Genomic DNA, 22,396 nt, shown 5'->3' with positions numbered 1-22,396 from the left:
GCGCAGCTCGATGAAACACGGACCCTGCAAGCAGGCTTCACAACACGCAAGGCGTGCAACGGCCAGTGGCGGTCCCCTATCCGTACCACGTGATTTAAAAGCCAGTCGCAACGCTTGAAAAGCGCGGCAAAAAGCATGCTTTCTTTATTATTTCTTGCGCTTCTGTAGCGCGGAAACCATGGTTATTTGAAGATCTCCTCGTGTGATCCCCAATGGCGAGCGGCCGCGCATTATCGGCCGCGAGGCGCTAGAAGACGTCACACTTTTGGTCAAGATTAACAGCCACCTTGTGCTCTTTAGACGCAATTTTAACGCATTTCCAGTTGAGTCTCGACATTGATTTTTATTTTCGGAACAGTAGAGATACTAAACTTAACAAAATAGGTGAAAACAAAAAAATCGATAATTTTTGAAAAAACTCGCTTTTTTCGACCCGCATCTCCCCTTAAGCAACGGTTACTACGGTAGTTTGACTTCGACTTTAACGCTAAAGTTGCCACCTTTTTCCGAAAAAAAAAACACGGCCCTTCGACATGGTGGTGGGGATGAAATGGGTTAACAGGAGGTTAAATTAATGTTGAACAATAGACACTATGTCAAGTTTTCGGCATGCAGTGCCATTTAATGTAACATTGCTTTCCTTGAGCCGAATAAACCTATTGCGCAAACAAAAACAGCACACTGAGCTAACCAACTAGTCTAACTGCTGGTATAAAAATGCCCGTGATTGGAATGTCGCTTCGCTTGTTGCTCTGAATGTGCTGCACTGAAAAGGAACCGCAATACTTCGTCCATAAAAAGCTCTTCTTTGCATCTGAATCCAACAAGCCAGTGGCATTTTAAACACAAAGGAATGTTAAAATGTATAGAGTGCATATGTCACAAAAATGTCGGATATCCATGTACCATACACGCGCAATAATATGCTCTATTCCAATGATCGCTGCACTTGAAGGGATCCTAGAAAGTGGTTGACTAATAGCGTAAGAGTTTTGGTGATTGACGATAAATATTTACCGTCGTAGTTGTTGAACGGACACTTATAAAACGTCAAAAAAAATTATCGCGATATTATGACAAAAAAAAAACTACCAATGGCGGCCAGTGCAAACCGACAACCGGCCCGCTATCTAAGAAACTGGCCGGGCTGGCCTAAAACTGGACAGGTGGCAACCCTACTTAACGCTCACCCACACTTGCAACCATTTGCGACTGGTGACCAAAAAGTGACTCAAGGCGACTGATGTTCACACCTACATGTGACTTATATTCGTCACCACACAGAATTCATGTCTGCTGGCATATAGCTCGCATTGCCATTGTTCCGTTAAGTAAGCTGACGTGCTGTTCCTGCACATGTGATTGGTCCAGAGCTTTGCAGCTTCAGTGGCACGACTGAAAAATCTAGCAGCGAGTGACTGGGACAAAGCAGTCGCTCTGTAACCATTTGCGACCAGTCACTTTGCGACTAACTTGGTCGTGTAACTGGTGCTAGTCGCGGGTGTGGATAAGTCTTTACTCTTACATACTTGCTGAGCCTCCCTCCTGTCAGAGTGCTTGCCTCCCGTGTGCTTTTTTTCTTTTAAATGCAAAGCATTTCTTTGCCTATTTGGAGCCAAGGTCACACATGATATTGTCCAAGGTCGAAAATTTCATTGCCGATGCCAGCACATGCTTCGCTCACTGGCACATGTACGTGCACACCACGAATGCACGTGTCTCATTTTCGCTGTACGCGAATTGACAGATTCCGAAAATTTACATTTTATTAATGCCGTACGGTCATAGTTTGTCTCTGCCCATCTGAACTACCTCCACAGGTTCATTATTTGCCGACTTTGTTCACTGTAAACAGCCAACATAGGCAGTCATGAATATAAATAGAGTGCTCCCTTTCATATCGGCTTTCACTGTGCACTGCTCCAAGAGATGTACTACCAGCATAAATTCAAATGTGGACATATTGAAAAAAAAACTGGATTGTACTTTATAATTGCATTTATAAGTACGACTGTGTTTTTAAACATGATTTAATTTAGACTCCAAGACATGCATCCAGTAATGCATTACAGTTCGAAACCATACTGCACGTCACACTCCCCACATCACTGCTTAATAGGTGTTCCTTGCTTAACAGGATTCTTGTTTACATTTGAATTTATGGTAGTGGCTGCAGGCAAGAAGTGAAGAACATATCACATATTGTCTGTACTTTCTACCACAATAATTGAATTACAGTTTTCTATGGTGCAAGCTGGCATCATCGGGGCTAGACAGACACAGGATACGACACATATTTTAAACACCACAGTTGAAAGACACTGTGGTAATGAACAACAGGAGGCATGACAGCTGTGTGCTGTAATCATGAACTTAAAGAGACACTGAAATGAATATTAACCCATATATGCCCAAACTCGGAAAAATTGAGCAAACAAATATTTTTATTCATGAATAGAGGATTTGTGCCCTCAATAAAACGCACAAAATATTTATTTACTGTCATGTAAGTGCAACACAGTATTGCAGCGATTTTTGCACAGAGCTTTTGTCTCGTGGTACTGAGCTCAAGTTGTGTATATGCAATTACGGGCAATAGTATGGTCACTGTTACCAAACTACTTTTAGCACGTATGGTAGAATGGTGGGATTTTTGCAATAATTTGAAGAAAACGAAAAACGAAAGCGTCATAACTTAGGCTATCCTCTGCTCCAGGGCCTCTACCGTACAGAAGACACGTTTGCTCAGATGTAGTAGTCCGTACGTGGTAATATTAAGGGCAAGCAATGTGTAGGCTATAGCACATGTTTCGGCAGACACCTGCTTCATTTGCTATAAATGGCTCCAGTCTTAAATTACATCGAAGAAGCGTCCTACATGTAGGACACTGGGCATATATGGGTTAGGTAAATTATGCTTCAGCACTTGCTTGGCAACCTTCCTTACCTTGCGGGAGGCCTTTATAAGAGGGAAAAGAGGTGAAAATCAGAAAGGGGAGGTTACACTGCACAGAAGTTCCCACAGCAGTTCACCATAACATCATACATTGCGACAGCATCTTGTAGTGACCATTTCATTGTTTTTGGTAATGAAGCATTGTATTACATTCCAGAAAAGTCTCACTTGCAAGCTTTGAGGATATATTTTGCGACGGAACAACCCAAATACAGCAAAACAATCCAAAATGTACTATGTAAGGCTGAGAGATCAGCACTTTAGTAGCAGCAAGAAATTCTATAAAGGAAAGCTTGGCGTGCATTTTCTTCAGTATAACATATTTTTCTATAAAATCAGCTGGAACATACTACTAAGAAAAAAAAAAAACGGTCTGAACTAATCTAGCATTCCTCTTTGGTGTCTCTTTAACGTGTTATTACAGCACCAGGTATAGAAACAACTATAAAATACTGAAGAAAATAATGTGCAGCAACCTGTCGGTGCATGCATGCTCTATTTCAGCCAATCAACAATATGGAGAGCACTCATCATTACTCATAAGCAAAGTCCAGAACATTTGGCTTATAATCTTATGCCTTCTGTACTTATGCATCCGACAGTCTCAAATTTGACATAGTAACCTTTGGCATTAGTCTGGTAAGCTAATGACCAGAGGCAGGAAGGCATTATAATTAAAAGCTGCTGAAGGTTGTATGCCAACGAATCATATACTTCAAAGGTTTCATGTTTTTGCTTTGCACAGCCTGAGTAATTTATGGGGAGAAGGCTGCAAGCACAAAATTCAAAGCAACCTGTAAACTGAATGCGTTCTGATATGTCCTGGTTGTGACTGAAATTCGTTAAGGCTCTTTAGGGGGCCAGTCGGTGTGTTTATAGCATGGAATGTATTTTTCATTCATCGCAAGCAACTTTGAAAAGGGGCTCTGCAACTCACCAAAGGACATTGCGAATACACAGCAAGTCAATGAAATCCACTAGAAAACTATGTTAGCCCAACGATGGGCGATATGCCAACAGAAACGACATGACAAGGTGTTTATCGCTAGAAAGCTATGAAAAGATAACACAAGTCGCCCACAGCGTTGGGAACGCATGGCATAGCTCAACAAACGAGCTATGCCATCATGCGTCTCGAATATGAATTTATATTAGGCTCCTCCAGACAACGGTGGCATTTTTTACATTTTCTCACGAAATAGCATTGCCATTGATGAGAAAGCAAGAGAATGTCAAGCACTCAGGATACTGCTGAAGATAAGTCCTTCAGGAGACCAACGGCATCAACTAATGTCAATCAACTGCGGCCTGCAAGGCCATCGAAGCTCCTGCAACATCATAATGGCTCCAGCAGAGATGATACTCGGATAGAGTAAACTGTTCTTCATTATGCATGGGATCATTGCCCTACAGGATGCATTCTGCTGCAACGGGAGCTGTTTGAATGACAACCAATACTCTGTAGCAACATCTTGCCAAACACAGAAGACGATCACTGTGCAAGAGGAGACACAGGATACATGCTTCGACAGCGATTGAATAAAAAACAGCGTCGCGATTTTACATCTTGTTCTGCCAAACGGAGCATACTAGATATTTCTTGTATCTGCTGATGGTGGTCATGCAGCGATAGGTGGCGATTGCAGGCTTTTGTTGGGGTGAAGCGATCAAGGTGAGTCTGTTGTATAAACGATGTAGCAGCATTTTCTTGTCACTAAACTATATGATGAACTGCACAAGTGTGCCTTGTGGTTTGCTTTCTTTCGTCTTGGGAAATTTGTTTCATTACGTAATCATTCATGTTCTTATGTGCATCGTGCTCTATTTTTTAAGACAGCAATCCAATCAAATGTTGTACGGCACTTGTATAATGGTGATGCCTTCAGGTTGATGCAGATGTATTTTATTCCGGCATAAATGTGTTAGAGAAAAACCACCGCATATACTGAGGAGCACAGACATGACTCGTTTGCAAGGCACGTCAGAGTAACTCAAATTCTAATCATTTGGAATGTGGTGACGATTGTGCTTAACTGTCGGAGAAGGAAGTCCCTACATTGGTAGAACATGCATAGGATATCTCATTCTATATCAGGGTCACACAGTACTCACAGAGTCGGCACTGAAAGCAGAGGCCTTTTCATCATACTGCAGCTGAACGCACAGATAGTAACTACAAAAGTTTCTTGAACATGGAAGCCATCAAAAGGTGAATAATGTATCTGCTTGGCTAGTGTATGTTACAAATCAAGGTTTGCGCAACATTTCTGCAATTATAATATATGCAATGCATGTGCCAAATTCCATGCAGACTTCCTAAATATAACAGCAGTAAATAAGAACAATAAATAAATAAATAAGTAAAAGCGTCCTACACCAGTGTGGTGTTCTATAAACTTCTGTGGTCATTTACGGTTAGATGTACGAAAAGACGGAAGGGCTCCTGCGTACTACAGAGCTGGAACTAAGGCAGCATCATACGAGATCACCTCATGTAAGTAGTGTTTTCATTTTGTTATTAACCTAAATGAATAGTCTTCGACAGTCATTTAGTAGTCAGCAGTGAAAATATGTGTGCAGGTGCATACAGAAAGTTCGAATGTGTTGCACAAAGCACCTAGTGATTGCGCTGTTTAAAGAATAATGTCTTTTCACAAAGTTGCTTCCAAGCGCCCATTAGAAAAAAATATATATATGGCAGCATTCATACATTGAATACCACATACCGTACATAGCAACTGAAAAAGTGTAAAGGTGATTGGCAATGCTGATGACATCTTAAAGGGGTACTGACACAATATTTCGCGGCCGAGATAGCCTGCGGGATCGATTCCGGAGAACATGCATATATATAATCTGCAAAATACCAGCAGCGAATATAGCTTGGAAGTTATTTTAAATGAATTTTGAAGTTTGCGTGAGCGATCGACATAGCCGCCATGTTTTTTTGCCACGTTTGCTCCAGCAGCCTACTTCTCGGCGGCTGCTCGCAAACCGTGCGGAAGTGCGTCACAGTTCTGCGTGCTGATCTGTCGAGCGCTGCACCCGCTAGGTGGTGATAGTTGCACCCAGAGGCATGTCGTTTTTGAAACCGAAACTGACACTGGTCGGTAATGAGGAGCCTGTAATTAATTATCTGTCGCGCGCTGCAGCAAACGATGTGCCGTGTTATGACTAACAGGCCCCCAGCAACATATTGCAGCAAAAAAACGCGAGGCCAAAACTTTTGTGTCAGTACCCCTTTAAGATGCACAAATTCCACGCTACTTTAAATGTAAGATTTTTTCCACCGACAAAAACTTGACAACTGGTGTCACTGTTGAAGAAACATTTAGAAAAACCACTACGAGGTAACTGAAGCAATTAAAGATGTTGTGTAAGGTAGCTAGTTTTGTGGCACTGGCCAGATCAACACATGAACTAGGAACTCTTTGAGAGCTGAAATATTTTGTGAGAACAACCAATTTAAGGCATCTGTAGAGCATAACTCTTGATCACAGCATCACCATATCTAACATTAGGATTGCTCCTAAATACTTCCTCTATACGCATACACTAGTGCATTCCTTAAAGCACAAGCGCCAAAACCCTTACTGCAGAAATGCTTGCACCAGCATTGTGTTGACATATTTTGCAGCGCAAAAAACCTTTACTGAAATTCAGGTGACTGGCACATTGAACAATAAATTATCAGAAACCTCAAGTTTCACAAACAAGAAGAACCTGCCGAGTGTTGATAGAAATTAGCAATAAAGATTAAATTGTTTTAGTGCTTAACATCTGAAAGCAACCATCATGTTACAAGAGGCGCCAAAATTTAACAGTAATTCAGTATGCCGACATTTGTTATAATGATGCTGAGTGGCAGTTGAGCTATATTAGCAAAGCTATTCAAGATGGTTAGTACATGTGTATCATAACCTACGTGTTAAAAACTGTTGATGAGCTAATTGCTTACCACTACTCGTGAGATAATCAGTGCTGTTTCAGAGTGGCAGCTGCGTAATTCATTAGCTTCTTCAAGTCAATCCCACCTAGATTACAGCATATGAAATATAACAGCTTCTTGCTACAAAAGTATCTAATTTTACTGATGTTATCACGTAATTTATGCCTGATGAATTATATTTCGTATGGTAGGATTCAAGGGCATTATGAAAGGTAGGTAGCACAATTTTTCTTAAGCAAATAGTTTTCGGATTTCTGTCCAAGATTTTGCAAATTGCAGCAGTAAAAGTGGCATCTGTTTTCAAGCAAAGCATATCCCATTGGTTAACTTGGGTATGGTTGTCGGTAACTCCATACTATAAAAGTACAAGAAGCTGAAAGGCTACGAACATCAAGAGGAAAGTTCAGCAAATGCCTAACTGAAATGAGACCGCTGATTTTAACTGCACTCTTACACGACAAATTATTGGCAACATGAACGATACATTCACCCATTGAAGCATAATTTGGTATGGTGTGCAAAACACGGCACAAAATGACAGAAACCAACCAAGATGCATCGCTGACATCAACATGCCACAGGTATGATGTTTGTCAACTCATTTTAAAATGCTAGATAATTTCTTACTAGACTAGGAAATTTTTTCCTGACTTCAATTACTTTTATAGAAACGCAGGCGTGCTTCAGCAGCAGAAAAGCATGTTTACTTGCAAGCTCAGATGCAGGAAAGATGCCATGTGAGATGCCTTCAGCATCGCCTTCTAGAGTGATAATGTGGGAAAAATTTTGCTTCTTAAAGCAAAGGCAGATTTCTTGCCATTTATTGAAACAGAATCACCAGGCATTTTGAATTGCAATCGCGCAGAAGATGCTCTAGATAGTTCAGACTTCATCGGGACAGCATGCTTGATATGCTAGATCGGGGTTGCCATACTTGCTACATCAAATATCAGTGATCAGACTGTCTGTATCGACCGCCGGAAAGAAGGATGCTGCGTGAACTTTGCTAAGGATTGAGCTGCCTGCACTGACTCTAGAGAAGTGTGTTGATTGGTAGGTGAATATGAGAATACCTGGACATCCATCCCAGCCGACTGGTTTACAGGTCCTTCCATTACCAACAGGCACATTTTGTTCAAGATGTTGCTTGTGACCAACAAAATTAAGTTGACATGTCCTATGGGTTGTTGGACCCTATAAGTTCTAGAAACTACCAGTACCTGCTGAGAAAGCTATGTGATGGTGGCAACTACTGGAGGAATGAGAGCGTGTTGAAGTTGTCGATTTTGCCCGTTTTCAACTACTGGAGGAATGAGAGGGTGTTGAAGTTGTCGATTTTGCCCGTTTTCACTTGCGTGTTGACTGGCCTCGCATGTTTTACCCAGAAGATAGTAGAAGCGCACTATTCGCTGGTTGATTTCAGGCACAATCGCAAAGTTTTAACTCATTCTCAAGAGCAATTTCAGTAGTTTGGGGCCTTTTAACAGCCACTGTCCTAATGCTACACTATGATTAGTCACCCACTTGTTTACCACTTATTAATCGGGACTTAATAAATAAACTGAGTGGCTGTCCATGCTGAAAGAATTGCAGAGATGCTTCGTTTTCCTAACTTCTGCTTGATTATATTTGTCAATGCCGCTGTATAGAATCAGCATTAAATTTTGGTGTTTTACATGCCATGATCATAAGCCACACGGTAGTGTGGAACTACACAATAATTTTGACCACCTGGAATTCTTTAAAATGCACGTAAATCTAAGTACAGGGGCATTTTTGCATTTTTTCCATACTGAAACTTGGCCGTCAGGGGCTAGAAATTTAACCTGCGTTGTGGCTAGCTAGTGCAGCAGCCTTAGGGCTGAGCTTTGAGTGCTTAGATGCTATGCTACGATTACACTGCTCAGCACTTGTCACTGAAGTCTTCAATCGCGGCTTAGTGAACAGACCAAGCTGCTGCCCTAGCTGAGCAAATCACCTGAATGCTTTTTTTCCCCATCTCTGCCTGAGTGGGGACACAAGAAATGGCTTTATAAAAGCTAGTGCTGATAGCCATTAATGAAGTGGGCTCAAAGCCCAACTCAAATACAGTCCTTGCCAGAAATGAGATGTCTGCGAGATGTGAAAGTACCCCCTTAATGAAAGCAGCATTATACTAACAACTGCACTTGAATTCATTGTTTTCTTATAAATTTGTGGAGGTTCAGGAATTTATGCACCAATTCGTTACAACTGAAACAGCAGATTTCATATGCGAGCCCTATGTTAGGACTGTGACTGCAGGGCAGCTTGCTGTTCAGCTAATGGAAGTATATGAGGCTAACAGCCCATCTCCATTGCTTTGACGAAGTGAATACCCAGGAATATACTGTAGCAAGGTTACCAAATGCAGCAGTTGGTACAGTTCCATGAAATATTGAAGGAGTGCAAACGACGAGCAACTTTTGTCCCTGTTTTTTGTGCCCCTTCAATCTCTCATCGACCCAAGAATATGACTCTCGAGTCATAATTATGTGCTTCGTTTTATTGCCACTAGCTAGACTACGCCGAGCAATGCAACACGTTTTTTAGTCACATGCCATCATACAGGGAGCACAGCTTTGTTCACAATGCTAGGCATGCTATAGATTTCATGGTAAAATGGCAAATGGCAGTGTTGAGTTCTCCCATAGTGCACCCGCATTCATGGCATTCAAAGTCTTGGTCTCGAAACAAACTGCTGTACAATAATGGGAGAAGTTGGTGCTTTGTGTGCAAGTTGCTGCAAAATTAACCTGCAGGACTTTCGGTGGAGGCCTAAGAAAACAATAAAACCTTGCATGCTTTGTGTAATGCACCATGTAGCGAGTCACACTAAGGGGAGTGAACACTTTGCGCGATTTGTCACAGAAACGATGAAATCACTCGTGCCACACTTTCTTCCGCTGTAAAGGCAGGGTTCTTTTCGACTCTCGCGATGCGTGTGCCGATTTTAAACCGGGCATCCAAGCCATTACTCCTGAAACTCAAAAATTGCGTCAGCCAGTACATCTTGGCATAGTAGCCGAAGTCACCAAATTTGCGACACCATCATTCAAAGGAAGACATTTATATCAACTGAAAGAAACAACAGCGATCTTCGGTCGTCAGTTCATTTCGCTGTCGCAGTTGTTGCATCAGCACTTGAGGAAGTGGCGCAGGAGCACATCTCAAAACATCTCGACGAGAGACGAATGGCTACAACAGTTCGACACGATTCGCTGGCAGCTAGCTGCTGTCCCATGGACGAAGCACATATTGTAGAAGGTCCAAAGAAACGTTTGACACTACGGGGCTACTGGCCTGCGCTGCGCCACTGTTCTATCCAGCTGCATATTCTGTCCAGGTTATCCTCCATATCTTCAGGTGTGTTGCTGGGCAATTCGAACACGATTCCGTTGTCGTAGGCCTCGCGTGCCTCGTCCAGGAATGGTCTGGAAAATCTCGCACTGCAGGTTCTCCTCCAGTTTCTTGCCTGCGTAGCCCCGAGCGCGGAGTCTGTCGTAGAGGAGCGTGTTATCAGTGCGCAGCACGAAGACCACGTCGAACCAGCGCTTGGGGAAGAAGTCGCAGCCGTGGTATTCGACGATGTTGCCGCCAGCCTGTTGCGAGAGCTTGTCGTCCATCTCGTCCACTACGCGGTCTTCGTCGAGTACGGGGCAGCCGTATTTGTCGTCGAAGCCGTCGTAGAGCTCGTTTTCTCGGGCAATTTGACCCACGTTCAGCCAGTCCATGCCCGTGCGACTCGCCAATTCGCACGCCAGAGTAGTCTTGCCCGTGCCGGGTGTGCCGGTGATGAGAATGTTGGGGACGTACCGACGTGCCATTGCTAGTCTCGAGTCGCTGGTATATGTGTCACGGTTTTCAAGAGGCGCAGACGGGGATATCGCTGCAATCAACACCACGTGTTTCACTCCATCTTGGAGAAGGGCTCGCTCGTACGAAAATGCGTATCCGTTGTGCCACGCGCCGCCCTCGTTTCGCTTCCGCATTGCTTTGGGGCGCTGCGGGCGTTTGCTTACCCGCTTACTACCCAGATGGCGCCACCGCCGCGTGGGCTAGCTTGATTGTCGAGTCCGCTCGTGGTTGCCGACTGGTTGCCGGTTGCCGCTTGTAGCACTTGTAGCACTTCAGTAGTTGGCGTGCGCCCGTTCGCTTGTTGAGCGCTCGTGAATGGGCGTCGATGACGTGTGATAGACGACTCCTCTTGGAGCCGTTTAATTAAGAGAGAAGGCCGTACTCCCTAACGAGGAAAACAATTTAGCTTAGTCGTTTGCTCAGTGGGATGGGCGGTCCGGGTAAGTGTGAAGGGGATCCACGACAACACGATTGTGGTCACTTGCTCTCGATACAATGTGTCCATTTTCCACTGGCGTAGCCAAAAGGGGTTGGGGGAACCCCTCCCCTCCACGATGTTTTTCAATTTTGCATGTGTATATATTCAAGCAAGCACACATACAAACGCATGAACATGCATAGAGTATGGTTTAACCCGCTCCCCGCCCCTTGAAAAAAAAAAAAAAAGAAGAAATATTGTAGCTACGCTCCTGCCATTTACCAATCCCCAATCGAACCGATCTAGTGTTCGCATGTAACGCATCAACTGAGCTTATCTACATGCGCAATTAGCATTTAAGTTTAAATGAATTAAATGTTCGCTTTAGCAATTTAATTCCCTGACTTGCAACCTTCCCGCCTATTGAATCACCGGCTGTAGTTTCCGTTGGTGGCGATGTGCTGCTTGTCGATCAAATCATGTGTAATCATTGACTTCCAATTAACTGACCCCCTACTCCGTCGGAAAAACACTGTATCCGCCCCTGGTGCTGCTAACGGCAAGAGCATAGGCGTGCGCAGGGTTCCCTTTCAGGGGGGGGGGGGTTCGTCGCAGCGCCCCCCCCCCCCTCCTATGTGAACAGGGCCCCCCCCCCCCCGTGCGCTCGCCTATGGGCAAGAGTGAAGGTAGACATGCGGTGGTTCTTGAGAGTGTAAACCACGCAGCGCAGCGTAGTCGTACTTATATCGTCGTTGACAACAAAGTACCAGTATTAAAATACAGTACAGTCCAATATTGTACTGCCTACTTAGCAAGCTTCGAAATAGTACTTAGGGATTTCAACGGTGATATCGTTGAACAACCACGTGCCAAATGCTGGTCAAGGTTGATCGATCGCGAATACGTGTTGCCGGGGGAAAATGTCATTCAAGCTTAATTATTCCTCATGTTTCCATCTCAGACCAATCACCTCGCCTTAGCCCTAAAAGCTACGAAAAAACCAAGCTACTGGCGAGAAATGACTAGTTCAAATTATGAGTTATTTGCCCCCATTGGCGTGATTTTATTTGTGCTGCGGCACTATTGTATCCGGCCATGTTGGCGTTTTGAACCTGTCTGAGCTGAGGTTGCGGAGGTGTCTGACAGCTTGCAGAATACATGGTTGCGTAACAGAGTAGGACTGCTGGTGTCCACGTCAGAGACATAGAGCATGGTAGGATTTACCCTCTTTTTTGACACAAGCCCCCGCCACCTCCAGCAACCACGCCCCCACTTCATTTGCGGGGCTATGTCGAACACATCCAAACGCACCTAGAGTTCAGCATCACAAGCGTTATAAGACCTAAACAAAAACCGCATCGCTCGAAGTAATGAGGGTTCGGGGGCATCTGCTTTTTAAGGAATACAGTTAAAAAGATCTAAAGCAGTTGACAGATGTTCAATTTGGCAAAGCACATTATTGAAAAAGCGCGCGATCTTGGCCACTGAAGGCTCTTTTCTATTATGATTCCCAGGTGGCGACACTAGTGGGAGCTCGAGTGCCGAAGGCCGTACGAGGTCGTCGTCGCCTCTCCAATCAGTTTTGTTTTGTTTTTTTTTCTTGGTTTTGCTTTCACACTTCGGTTTTCCTTCCTATCGCTATCTCAAGGGCTTGCGCGCTCTCGCAAAACTCGCCAGCTTTCTCTCTTTCTTTTCCTCCAGCCGCTGTGCTGTGAAGGCGCAGCTTGTTTTCGGGCCGCGGACGTCATCCTAATTGAACCAGTTCCAGGAGCACGATGATAACCTGAGAACGCGCGGTTTGCCACACAGTGCTCGAGGCACAAAAGCGTATTGCACCGCATTTGCTGGAAAGGGCGGGCGTTTCGCTACTCGCATGTCGTTGTAGATGATGCCATTAAAGCGGATCATGGGCTCGACGGAGGCTTTTGTTCGAAAAAGGTGGCGAGGAGGGGGAGGGAGGCGGTGCGTTCGCAACCGTTGTCTCTGATACGGTGGCCTTTTTCTTGTCCTTTTCACTGTCTCGTTGATATCTTGTTGCGGTCCAAGAAGTTGCAGTCGGTTTGAACATGACCTATGCCACGTACAACTGATCAGACGGATGGACAGTTGTCGTCGTATGTACATATGCGGCTCTCTCACCTCCCCCTCCCGGAAACGAGGCAGATGTTTGCTTGGTGTAGCCGGAGAATCGACGAGATATCATGTACAAACACGCGGGATGACTCACTTCCTGGTGACGCCATCAGATTATGGGCGTCTCTCGCTGTCTTGTCCGCCGCTCCGGACACAGCGTCAGTGGACGGCTGGTGCGTGACGTCATGACTTTTACTACCGTATTACAGCGCGATACGAACACGTAGAGATGTGCGTGTGTGTTGGTAGGTTGCTGGCTGCTACGCTATTAGGGTGTGAAGCATAAGGCGTTTCACACGGCGTTACGAGTCGCGTTGCGTGATGTGATGTGACGTGACGTGAGTCACGTCATATCACATCAAAGTGACGTGATCCGAGTGACGTGACGTGATCCGGGTAGAACGAAAGGAGGAGGATATTAGGGGCTCGTTTTTTCTTTGCTAGACACAAAATTAATTAGAACTAACAGACAAGAAAGCCACGGAAAGTGTAGAGGCGCTATTTGTAGTAATTATGATGTAAATGTGTAGAAAATGTGTATATGTGAGAGAATACGGAAATAATTTTGCAACAACTTGTCCCGCGGCGGCTGCATTTTCGATGGAGGCGAAAATGTTTGAGGCCCGTGTACTTAGATTTAGGTGCACGTTAAAAAGCCCCAGGTGGTCCACTATGGCGTCTCTCATAATCATATCGTGGTTTTGGGACGTTAAACCCCAGATATTATTATTATTATTATTATTATTATTATTATTATTATTATTATTATTATTATTATTATTATTATTATATTAACAACTTGTCCCACTTTCCGAGCGTCTCTCCCGACGCTGATTTAGCTAACATTCTGGCCTTCTCTATACACGCTTGTTTCCCCATTTATTTATTTATTTATTTATTTATTTATTTATTTATTTATTTATTTATTTACAGCGCCCTCAATCGCCACAGCATTGCATAGAGGAGTGGCATAAGAAGATATTAATTTAAAAATCAAAACACACGCCGTGGTGCAACTAACAAACGACAAAGAAAGAGTGTCCCAGCGAACGTTAGCCAAGGGGTTGTTCGTTTCTATTTTAAATGCGAAGCATTTCTTAGCGAACTTCTGCGACTTTGAGCGTATCTATCTATCTATCTATCTATCTATCTATCTATCTATCTATCTATCTATCTATCTATCTATCTATCTATCTATCTATCTATCTATCTATCTATCTATCTATCTATCTATCTATCTATCTATCTATCTATCTATCTATCTATCTATCTATCTATCTATCTATCTATCTATCTATCTATCTATCTATCTATCTATCTATCTATCTATCTATCTATCTATCTATCTATCTATCTATCTATCTATCTATCTATCTATCTATCTATCTATCTATCCATCCGCCTACGACTTTATGGTCTCCTGCTCGTTTCGTTAATCGAATATACACCAAAATTGGTATGGTATAACATGACTGTATGACGAACATGAATGACGAGTCATAACATGAAAATCATGACATGAATGTCATGAACAACATGATATACATGCCACAGTCTTGGTGCTCTTACGGCCGTTTCGTTAACTTGATATATACCAAAATTGATACGGCGTGACAAGAGTGTATGACGAACATAAGTGACAGGTCCTAACGTGCAAATCATGATGACACGCATGTCATGTACAGCATGATATACATGCCACGCTCATGGTGCGCTCGCGGCCGTTTCGCTAGCTTGATATATACCAACATTGGTACTGCGCGACGTTACTGTGTAACGAACATAAATAACATGCGTTAACATGACAAGCATGACACGCATGTCATGTACAGCATGACTTACGTGCCACGCTCACGGTGCGCTGGCGGCCGTTTCGCTAGCTTGATCTACCCCGAAATTGGTATTGCGCGACGTTACTGTGTAACGAACATAAATAACATGAGTGGCACGCATTTTCCTCAATGACAGACAAGACGATGTATGCAGCTCTTTGCTGGCTGCTTCGCATTACATCGATTCCCACAATGCGTGGGATCTGGCGGTTTTTTTTTTTTAAGTTATTTTTGCCTAATTAACCAAGTAACTGTAGATGCACGAGCATCCGTGATGTCCTTGGCGAAAGCAGACAGATAACCGTATACTGCACACACATATCGGAAGGTCGGCATGTAAAGTACATTTTCCTTTTTATGTAAGAACCAACGATTACTGAATTTCTTGATAACCAAGTGTTAAGAGCAGCTGCCTTTTATGACTTCTAACCAAGAGTGGTGGTTTACTGCCTTGTAAGAGCACACGCAGTTAAGAGTATATTAACGTGTTCCGTCAATAAGATTTCGGTTGAAAGTCAGCGCCAGTCTTCCTCAATCTTTTGTCCTCTCTCTCTCTCTATTGCGCCGTTTTCTTATATTCGCCATGAACCAACATAAAATAGCACAAGAAAGCTATAGATATATAGTGCAGGGAGGCAGGTTCCGACGGCAAAACGAACGGGTTCTGTACTCAGAAAACTGGCGCGGCGGCGCGTTGCTGGTGTGTATGCGAGAGGAGGTTAACGCTTGGGGGCCAGCAATTAGCAGATCGGGAGATGAAGCCCGATCGCGACGTCACTATATTAATGTAGCACCTGCTCTCCTCTCCAGACTTCTCCATAATTTTGCGTAATGCTTTCCCTACAATTTCCTCTGTTTCTTAGCTATCTCTCTCTCTCTCTGTCCACTCTTTGGCCCCTGGAAAGTTGATAGGCCGAACTTCCAGTCTGTCTTGTTTTGTGTTGCTCGCAAGGGCTGTTTACCATTCATTGGCTGGCCACGTTCGCTAATGATACTACTTCCAACATCGCTATTGGCTGGAAGCTGCTTTTGTAAATAATTCGAGCTCGAGAATTCTTATGCGAATGCAGGATCTATCTATCTATCTATCTATCTATCTATCTATCTATCTATCTATCTATCTATCTATCTATCTATCTATCTATCTATCTATCTATCTATCTATCTATCTATCTATCTATCTATCTATCTATCTATCTATCTATCTATCTATCTATCTATCTATCTATCTATCTATCTATCTATCTATCTATCTATCTATCTATCTATCTATCTATCTATCTATCTATCTATCTATCTATTATCTATCTATCTATCTATCTATCTATCTATCTATCTATCTATCTATCTATCTATCTATCTATCTATCTATCTATCTATCTATCTATCTATCTATCTATTCTATTCTATTCTATTCTATTTATGTGCTGAAATTTCGAGCGGTCTACTTCTACGAATTGACTGGCCCCTTAATGTCTTGGTGTAGTTCAAAACTGCGGTTGTTGGAGAAAGTTAAAAAAAAAAAAAGAAAAGGTAATGTAAAATACGCCGAAGCAGAGAAATTGTTTTATTTATTCCTCCGTCCGTCTTATTGCTCGCAATCAACCGCTCTGGCTTTCGTCGCAGTGCGCTGAGTGTATGCCGTACTTCTTTTATCCGGTTACATTCTGAAAGAACGCACTTCGGAACACTTCGTCCGGCCTGTTGCGCGGCCGCTGTACTACAGCGAATAGGCGTCTGTGAAACGTGCGGAATGCAGCATGTTACGTAAATGGTGGCAAACAAACAAAGAGAAAACAAAGAAAGAAGCAGCAGCTGCCGGAATGACCAGTGAGCGTTATCGCTTCTCTGTGCGCCTCTCCTCCTCCTCCATTGCTGCGGCCGATTCTTCGAGAGGTTGTTTGTCGTCCCGTGACCCGCGTTTGTGTTCCAAAAGGCTTATCTCTTCGTTTCCGGGTTGCTTTTCTTACCTCGCTTACGCGCTCCGCTTTGTTGAGTTTTCCTCGCGCGTCTATTCGTGTGTGCGTTACTCCTTTTTAATTTTATTTCTTTGCTATTCCGCGCTTTTCGCGGCCGTTCCTGTAAAGGGCAGTGCTTAAAAGAACACGGAAGACAGAGGAAAAAAAAATTACGCTACAAGTAGTATGAAAACATTTTTAAAAGTTCCTTTACCGCGAGGTACAGGCCGGTAAATCAGAGAAGAGACAAAAAATAATAATTTAAAAAAAAAAACAACGCGAGTGGCGACGCTGCTTCCTAGTTATCGTAAGTACTATAGCTCCAAGTGACGTCATATATTTTGATGACGTCTGCTGGGTTCGAGCTATTTTTTTTTTTTATCGCGAAAGAGCTAAAGGAAGAACTCGGCACGTTTAAGTGCGGTTTTTTTTTTTTTTTCTTTCGCAGCACTAATAACGAAAGAAAGGAACGGAAAAATGAAAGGTTTCAAATTTCTCAGGTGGCATTGAACTATTGGCGCTGGGGCGTTAAGGCCAAATTTAAACAAAAAAAAAAAGGTGGGAAATTTTAGTATAATTTCCTGTCTTATAATCAGCCTGTTACGACAGAATGAACAAAAACATACTTTTTTAAAGAATATGTTTTTCGAATAGGCAGCGCACAAAAGGGCAACGAACACGTACACAAAAAAGACGCACAGTTGCAGTACGGCGCTTGTGTTTGCGTCTTTTTTGTGTACGTGTTCGTTGCCCTTTTGTGCGCTGCCTATTCGAAAATCATGGCTCACCAACTAGCCCATCAGTACATTTTAAGAAAGAATATGTCGTCTCTCTAAATTTACTTAAGTGTTACTCTTTGACCCTTTATGGGGCGTAATGTTATGAATAACGCACGCCACCTGCATTGTCATTTCTATCAGCTTCTTATAAAATGTACAAAATTTGCGCTCTCTATTGTAAAGGGTTTTCGAGAAAAATTGGAACAAATGTCTCTCACTGTCCACTGAAAGACAGTCGTTTCAGGGGAAAAAAAGTACTTTTATTTTTTTATGCGAACTTGCTGCTGCCGTACAAACCACAAAGGACAGTACCTACAAACACCTACTCTCTTATCACACAAAAAAACAAACAAAAAAAAAACAACTAAATATTCATTCTACATCCACTTGCTAACGGCACTCGAGCCGCAGATGTGGATACTGGGCATGTCTGCAACAGTCTAATTTTTGTCCGTGGAGGAAGCTCAACTGCTTCCTCCACTGGAAGAGGCTTCCCTGCATGAAGAATAATGAATATTGGAAACTGCAATCAGATGCACACCATGTTAGACTGGCTATATACGCTTTCGGAAATATATCACCGAGAGGTTGTCAACATTGCATTGCACTAATTTTTGAGGAAACTGTATGGATGGGAACGAATAAAACCACTATTACAGCACATTTAGGAACTCGTGAGTATGAAGTAAGCTTTTCAGGCATACCGCTCATGCTGAATCGGGTGGAGAGCGCACCAAAACCTGATGAAAAAAGGGTACAGTACGCGCAAGCGGAATGGTTCGTTTGGAACACGGCTATGTGCTGGCCTTTTGCGAATACCAAAAAAAAAAAAAAAATCGACTAAAACCGCTTTCTAGAACATCCACGCGGTCGCACTAAAAGTGTGAAAGCAATCGATTCAGTGATTTTGATCTTAAAAAATTAGAACACGACGAAGAAAAAAGTGGGACATACGAGTCCCATCTGCCCCACACAGGGTTAATATTACCACAAGCTATTTCTCTGGACATATTATATTAGTTAAGTTGTATTTAGTAAGTTACCCTTCGGGAATTATGCAGCCAGCAAAGAAGGGACAGAAACGATATGTTCAAGCACTAGTTTGCTTTGACGTCATATATTTTTCCATGTTCTGCTTGACGAAGCGTTTCGATATTGCGTATCGAACTTTATCGAATCTTGGTTATTCGAGGGAATACTTCTCTCTTAACTCGACACACGACGCAGGGTATACATCTCTTTCTGTCATTTCTTCTCTCGATATTTTACTCCGGTACAGTTTCTGGTATACTGTCCTTTCGGCACATTATAAGTATACTTCCCGTTGCGTAATGGTCATCGTCTCAAGGTATCCGCCGTGCTAGATTCGAGGTTGAAGGACGCGGGTTCGATTCCGGGCCGCGAAGGGGGGGGGGGGGGGGCGGGAGCGCATTTCAGTGGGAGCAAAATTCAGAAACGCGGGGCCCACGCGTACTACGGAGTACCGTTCGTAAGAATATCGTGGTTCATTTAAATATATGTTGTTGAGGAAATGGTGGTGTTCTTACGTGACCGGACTGCTTTTTATTTATTTTTTTTGCACAGAAAATTGAGAAGTAGTAAAGGCCACACAAATACATGGAACGAATTGCCTAAAATCGCTCTGAGAGTCACCTGGTATAAGTTCTTCTAAGCACTAAGTCCAGTTGCATCGCCAAGTTTCACATTAAATGGAACACGGACGCAGAATATGATGACACATTGTGGTTTCCGCATGCAAAGCCGCAGAATTTAATTTTTCAATCGTCTGAAAGTGTAGCAGATTTTCGCCAACGCATTGATGTATTGCAATTCGCCGTTTGTGTTGTTGGTGCAGGAGGAAAATGATTTCCTGGGAGAATATAGTTGCTCTGACTGATCTGTCATTTTTAGAATATGTAATTCACATCACGATTGAACAAAATGTCAGCTAACATTGCCATATGAAAGAAGGCCTTTCCCACATCTCACATAAGGGTCATTTCTGAAGGAGATTTGATGTCAGGATTCGAGAAACATATCGATGACGACATCCAGAATGACTGAAATGTAGACGCCGACTATGAAATGTGCAGTTCCTTTTTTCCTAGGTTATGTTTTACTACATGGTGACCGCATGGGAAGCCTCACGAAAAAATATGCTTGAGACTAGTCACTTCTGTGTAGCTCTTGAGCATACTTATTAAGAAAAAAATAAAGCGTATGGGCCGAAGACAGTCATGTGCAGGTCGGGCCGCTAGCGAGAAGTTCGTACGTTTAAGACCCCCGATCTTGACCCAGGCCTTACTACCTAATTCTCCTCGTCGCTTGTAGGGTGGAAAACTACACAAAGTCTGGTTAACCCCCCCCCCCCCAGTTCCTCTTTATTTCTCCCCCCCCCCCCCCTCTCTCTCTCTCTGTCATGAAAATTTCCCGATTGATGACTGGTCAGTGTTCTCTTTACCTAGTACGAAGTTCGAACAATACGCAGACATAAGTGCACAGCTTGTGCTGTTGTCGTTTCAGTTGCGTGTTTGTAGACGTCCGCTCTGCTGGCGTCCACAGTGATCAGAAAGTTGCACTGTTGGGTAGCGATGGGGGGCGAGAGAGAGAGAGAGCCGGCTTCGGGGTCCTTGGCCTCGGCCCACAACAGCAACGGAATCACTCAGTCACCGTTTTTCGTCGTCACGGTGCGTCCCTCGTCCCGAGGGGTCCATCGTCACCGGTGGTGTCGTTTGTTGCTGGCAGTGGCGCACAGAAACGGGAGGTCGGGTAGGAGGGGGTACGTCGAACCCTGGACACAGGCTGCGAGAGGACAGCACAGACGTAGCGCCGGCTGCGCCACTCAGCCAGCTCAGCTGCCCCGGGCGGTCTTACGCGTCCCGTTACCCCCCGTGAAAGTTGCGGTGAAGAGAGGGGGGCGGGGGGGGAGAGAGCGTCCGTCCCGTTTTGGGGAGGAATGCACCCCCCCGCCGCAGTGTGTGTCGCGGCCGTGTTCTCTGGTGGCCGGCTGTGCCAGTGACCTCCCCGCCGCCGGCTGCAGCGCACGGGGCCGGGGGGCGGCGGGAGTTCGTGACCTTGAGGGGTGTAGCTTTCCCCCTCATTCAGTCGTCGCGTTTCCATTCTAACGGGAACCGGCGGGACCGTACGCGTCTGTTTCCCTTTTCTTCTAGCGGCGCGGCGGCCGCTTGCCGGCCGTTTGCTTTCGCTCAAACTTTTGTGAAAAGCCGCTTTCGCTAGCGGTCGATCCTTCTCGGACCGTCGCCGCTAGTTTTGGCGATAGGAGTGGGGGGACGGGGGCTAGCAGTCTTCCTTCCTTCCAGCAGCGTCTGCGCGTGGATCTGTTTGCCCGCTCTTCCGTCGCGCGCGCTGATTGACTCTTTTGAGATCTGTGCGGAGGAACCGCAGTGCGCTTGGCCGCTCGACCCCGCGTTTGCGGGTCGGCGGCCGGCACGCTCCCGCCACGCGTCCGTCCTTCCTTTCCCTGAGCTCGCATCTGTCCCGGCTCCGCTTAATTGTTGTCCGCACGGCCTCCAGGTGTCGAGCTTGAGCGTCCGGCGGTCGTCGCCCCTTTTTTTCCGGGACACGGACGAGTTGAGCTGCTCGGTGAAAGTGGACGCCGATTGTCGCCCAGATTGTCAGGCGTGAGAGGGTGGCCTACAGCATGTGCATAGTGTGGCTCTCCGGAGTTGTCGACCCCGTGGGTTGGCTACAAAGGTCTTGGAACCTCGGGTTTGACGATCACGTGTGTTTTCCGCCAACGTGACCTGCGTGCGGTATATGACTCGTTGTTGCACGTTCGTTCCAGTCCCCCAATTTCCGCGCGAGTTGTTGTGTGTCATTGTGCGCGTTATGAACAATTATTGAACCAGTTGCCACAGACAGATGAGAAAAAAAGAGTGTCGCGGATGAAATTGAGGTCCCCGATTTGTGCGTGGTAAAATTTAAAACCCTCTCAATTAACAACCCAAGTGGCGGTGAATCGCGGTATAAATCGCGGGCGCCACTCGCATGCGCCGGAGAGCCTGACTTCTCAGAGTTTCAAGCGGTTGTATCGTGAAAACGTTGAGACGGCGGCTCGTCTGAATAGGGATTTCAGCATCCATTAATGATTTCATTTGGAAATCCTTACCCGCCGCGGTATCTTGTCAAGATGTCGCTCTGCTAAGCTCTAGAACGCCAGCTGAATTGCTGGTCACGGTGGCCGAAATTCGAAGGGGGCTACATGCAAGAACACATGTGTATTAGTGACCGTACGTGTCCATAGACTTGTGTGGCTGAAATTAATCCGGAGTCCTCCGCTAGCTACGACTTGCCTCGTAATCATATCGTGGTTTTGGCTCGTAAAAATCCATCGATTAGTATGGAAATCGTTGCGGGCCTTTAAAAGTTCCCTTTTAGCTGGCGCACTTTGGGAACATCGGGGCGTCTGGAAAGTTGTCATGACTCATCGTAACTTCCGGCCCGCTCGACGTAAGATCAGTCAGCAGTCCAATCG

The 22,396-nt window shown here is 44.5% G+C and overlaps 2 protein-coding genes across 9 annotated transcripts in view; one reads left to right on the top strand and one right to left on the bottom strand.

Moving 5' to 3' along the window:
- Positions 1–22,396, top strand: part of LOC119382861 (ecdysone-induced protein 74EF) — a 266,794-nt gene that overhangs the window by 119,665 nt on the left and 124,733 nt on the right. For 7 of the 8 annotated variants that reach the window (XM_037650744.2, XM_037650747.2, XM_037650739.2 and 4 more), the window contains one exon: positions 5,376–5,450. The exons of the other annotated variant lie outside the window; for it this stretch is intronic. In XM_037650744.2, coding sequence (XP_037506672.1) covers positions 5,376–5,450 — 75 coding nt within the window. The remainder of the gene's footprint in view (positions 1–5,375; positions 5,451–22,396) is intronic. 8 annotated transcript variants of the gene reach the window in all.
- LOC119382862 (adenylate kinase isoenzyme 6-like) lies at positions 9,409–10,894 on the bottom strand. Its single transcript, XM_037650749.2, is given in 2 exon segments — positions 9,409–10,350; positions 10,352–10,894. Coding segments are annotated over 2 exon segments (531 nt in total). The 5' UTR covers positions 10,751–10,894; the 3' UTR covers positions 9,409–10,218.

The sequence above is a fragment of the Rhipicephalus sanguineus genome, chromosome 2 (assembly GCF_013339695.2).
Source record: "Rhipicephalus sanguineus isolate Rsan-2018 chromosome 2, BIME_Rsan_1.4, whole genome shotgun sequence".
Taxonomy (NCBI): domain Eukaryota; kingdom Metazoa; phylum Arthropoda; class Arachnida; order Ixodida; family Ixodidae; genus Rhipicephalus; species Rhipicephalus sanguineus.
Note: the sequence above shows the minus strand (reverse complement) of the source record. Positions and strands in the feature narration are given on the sequence as shown.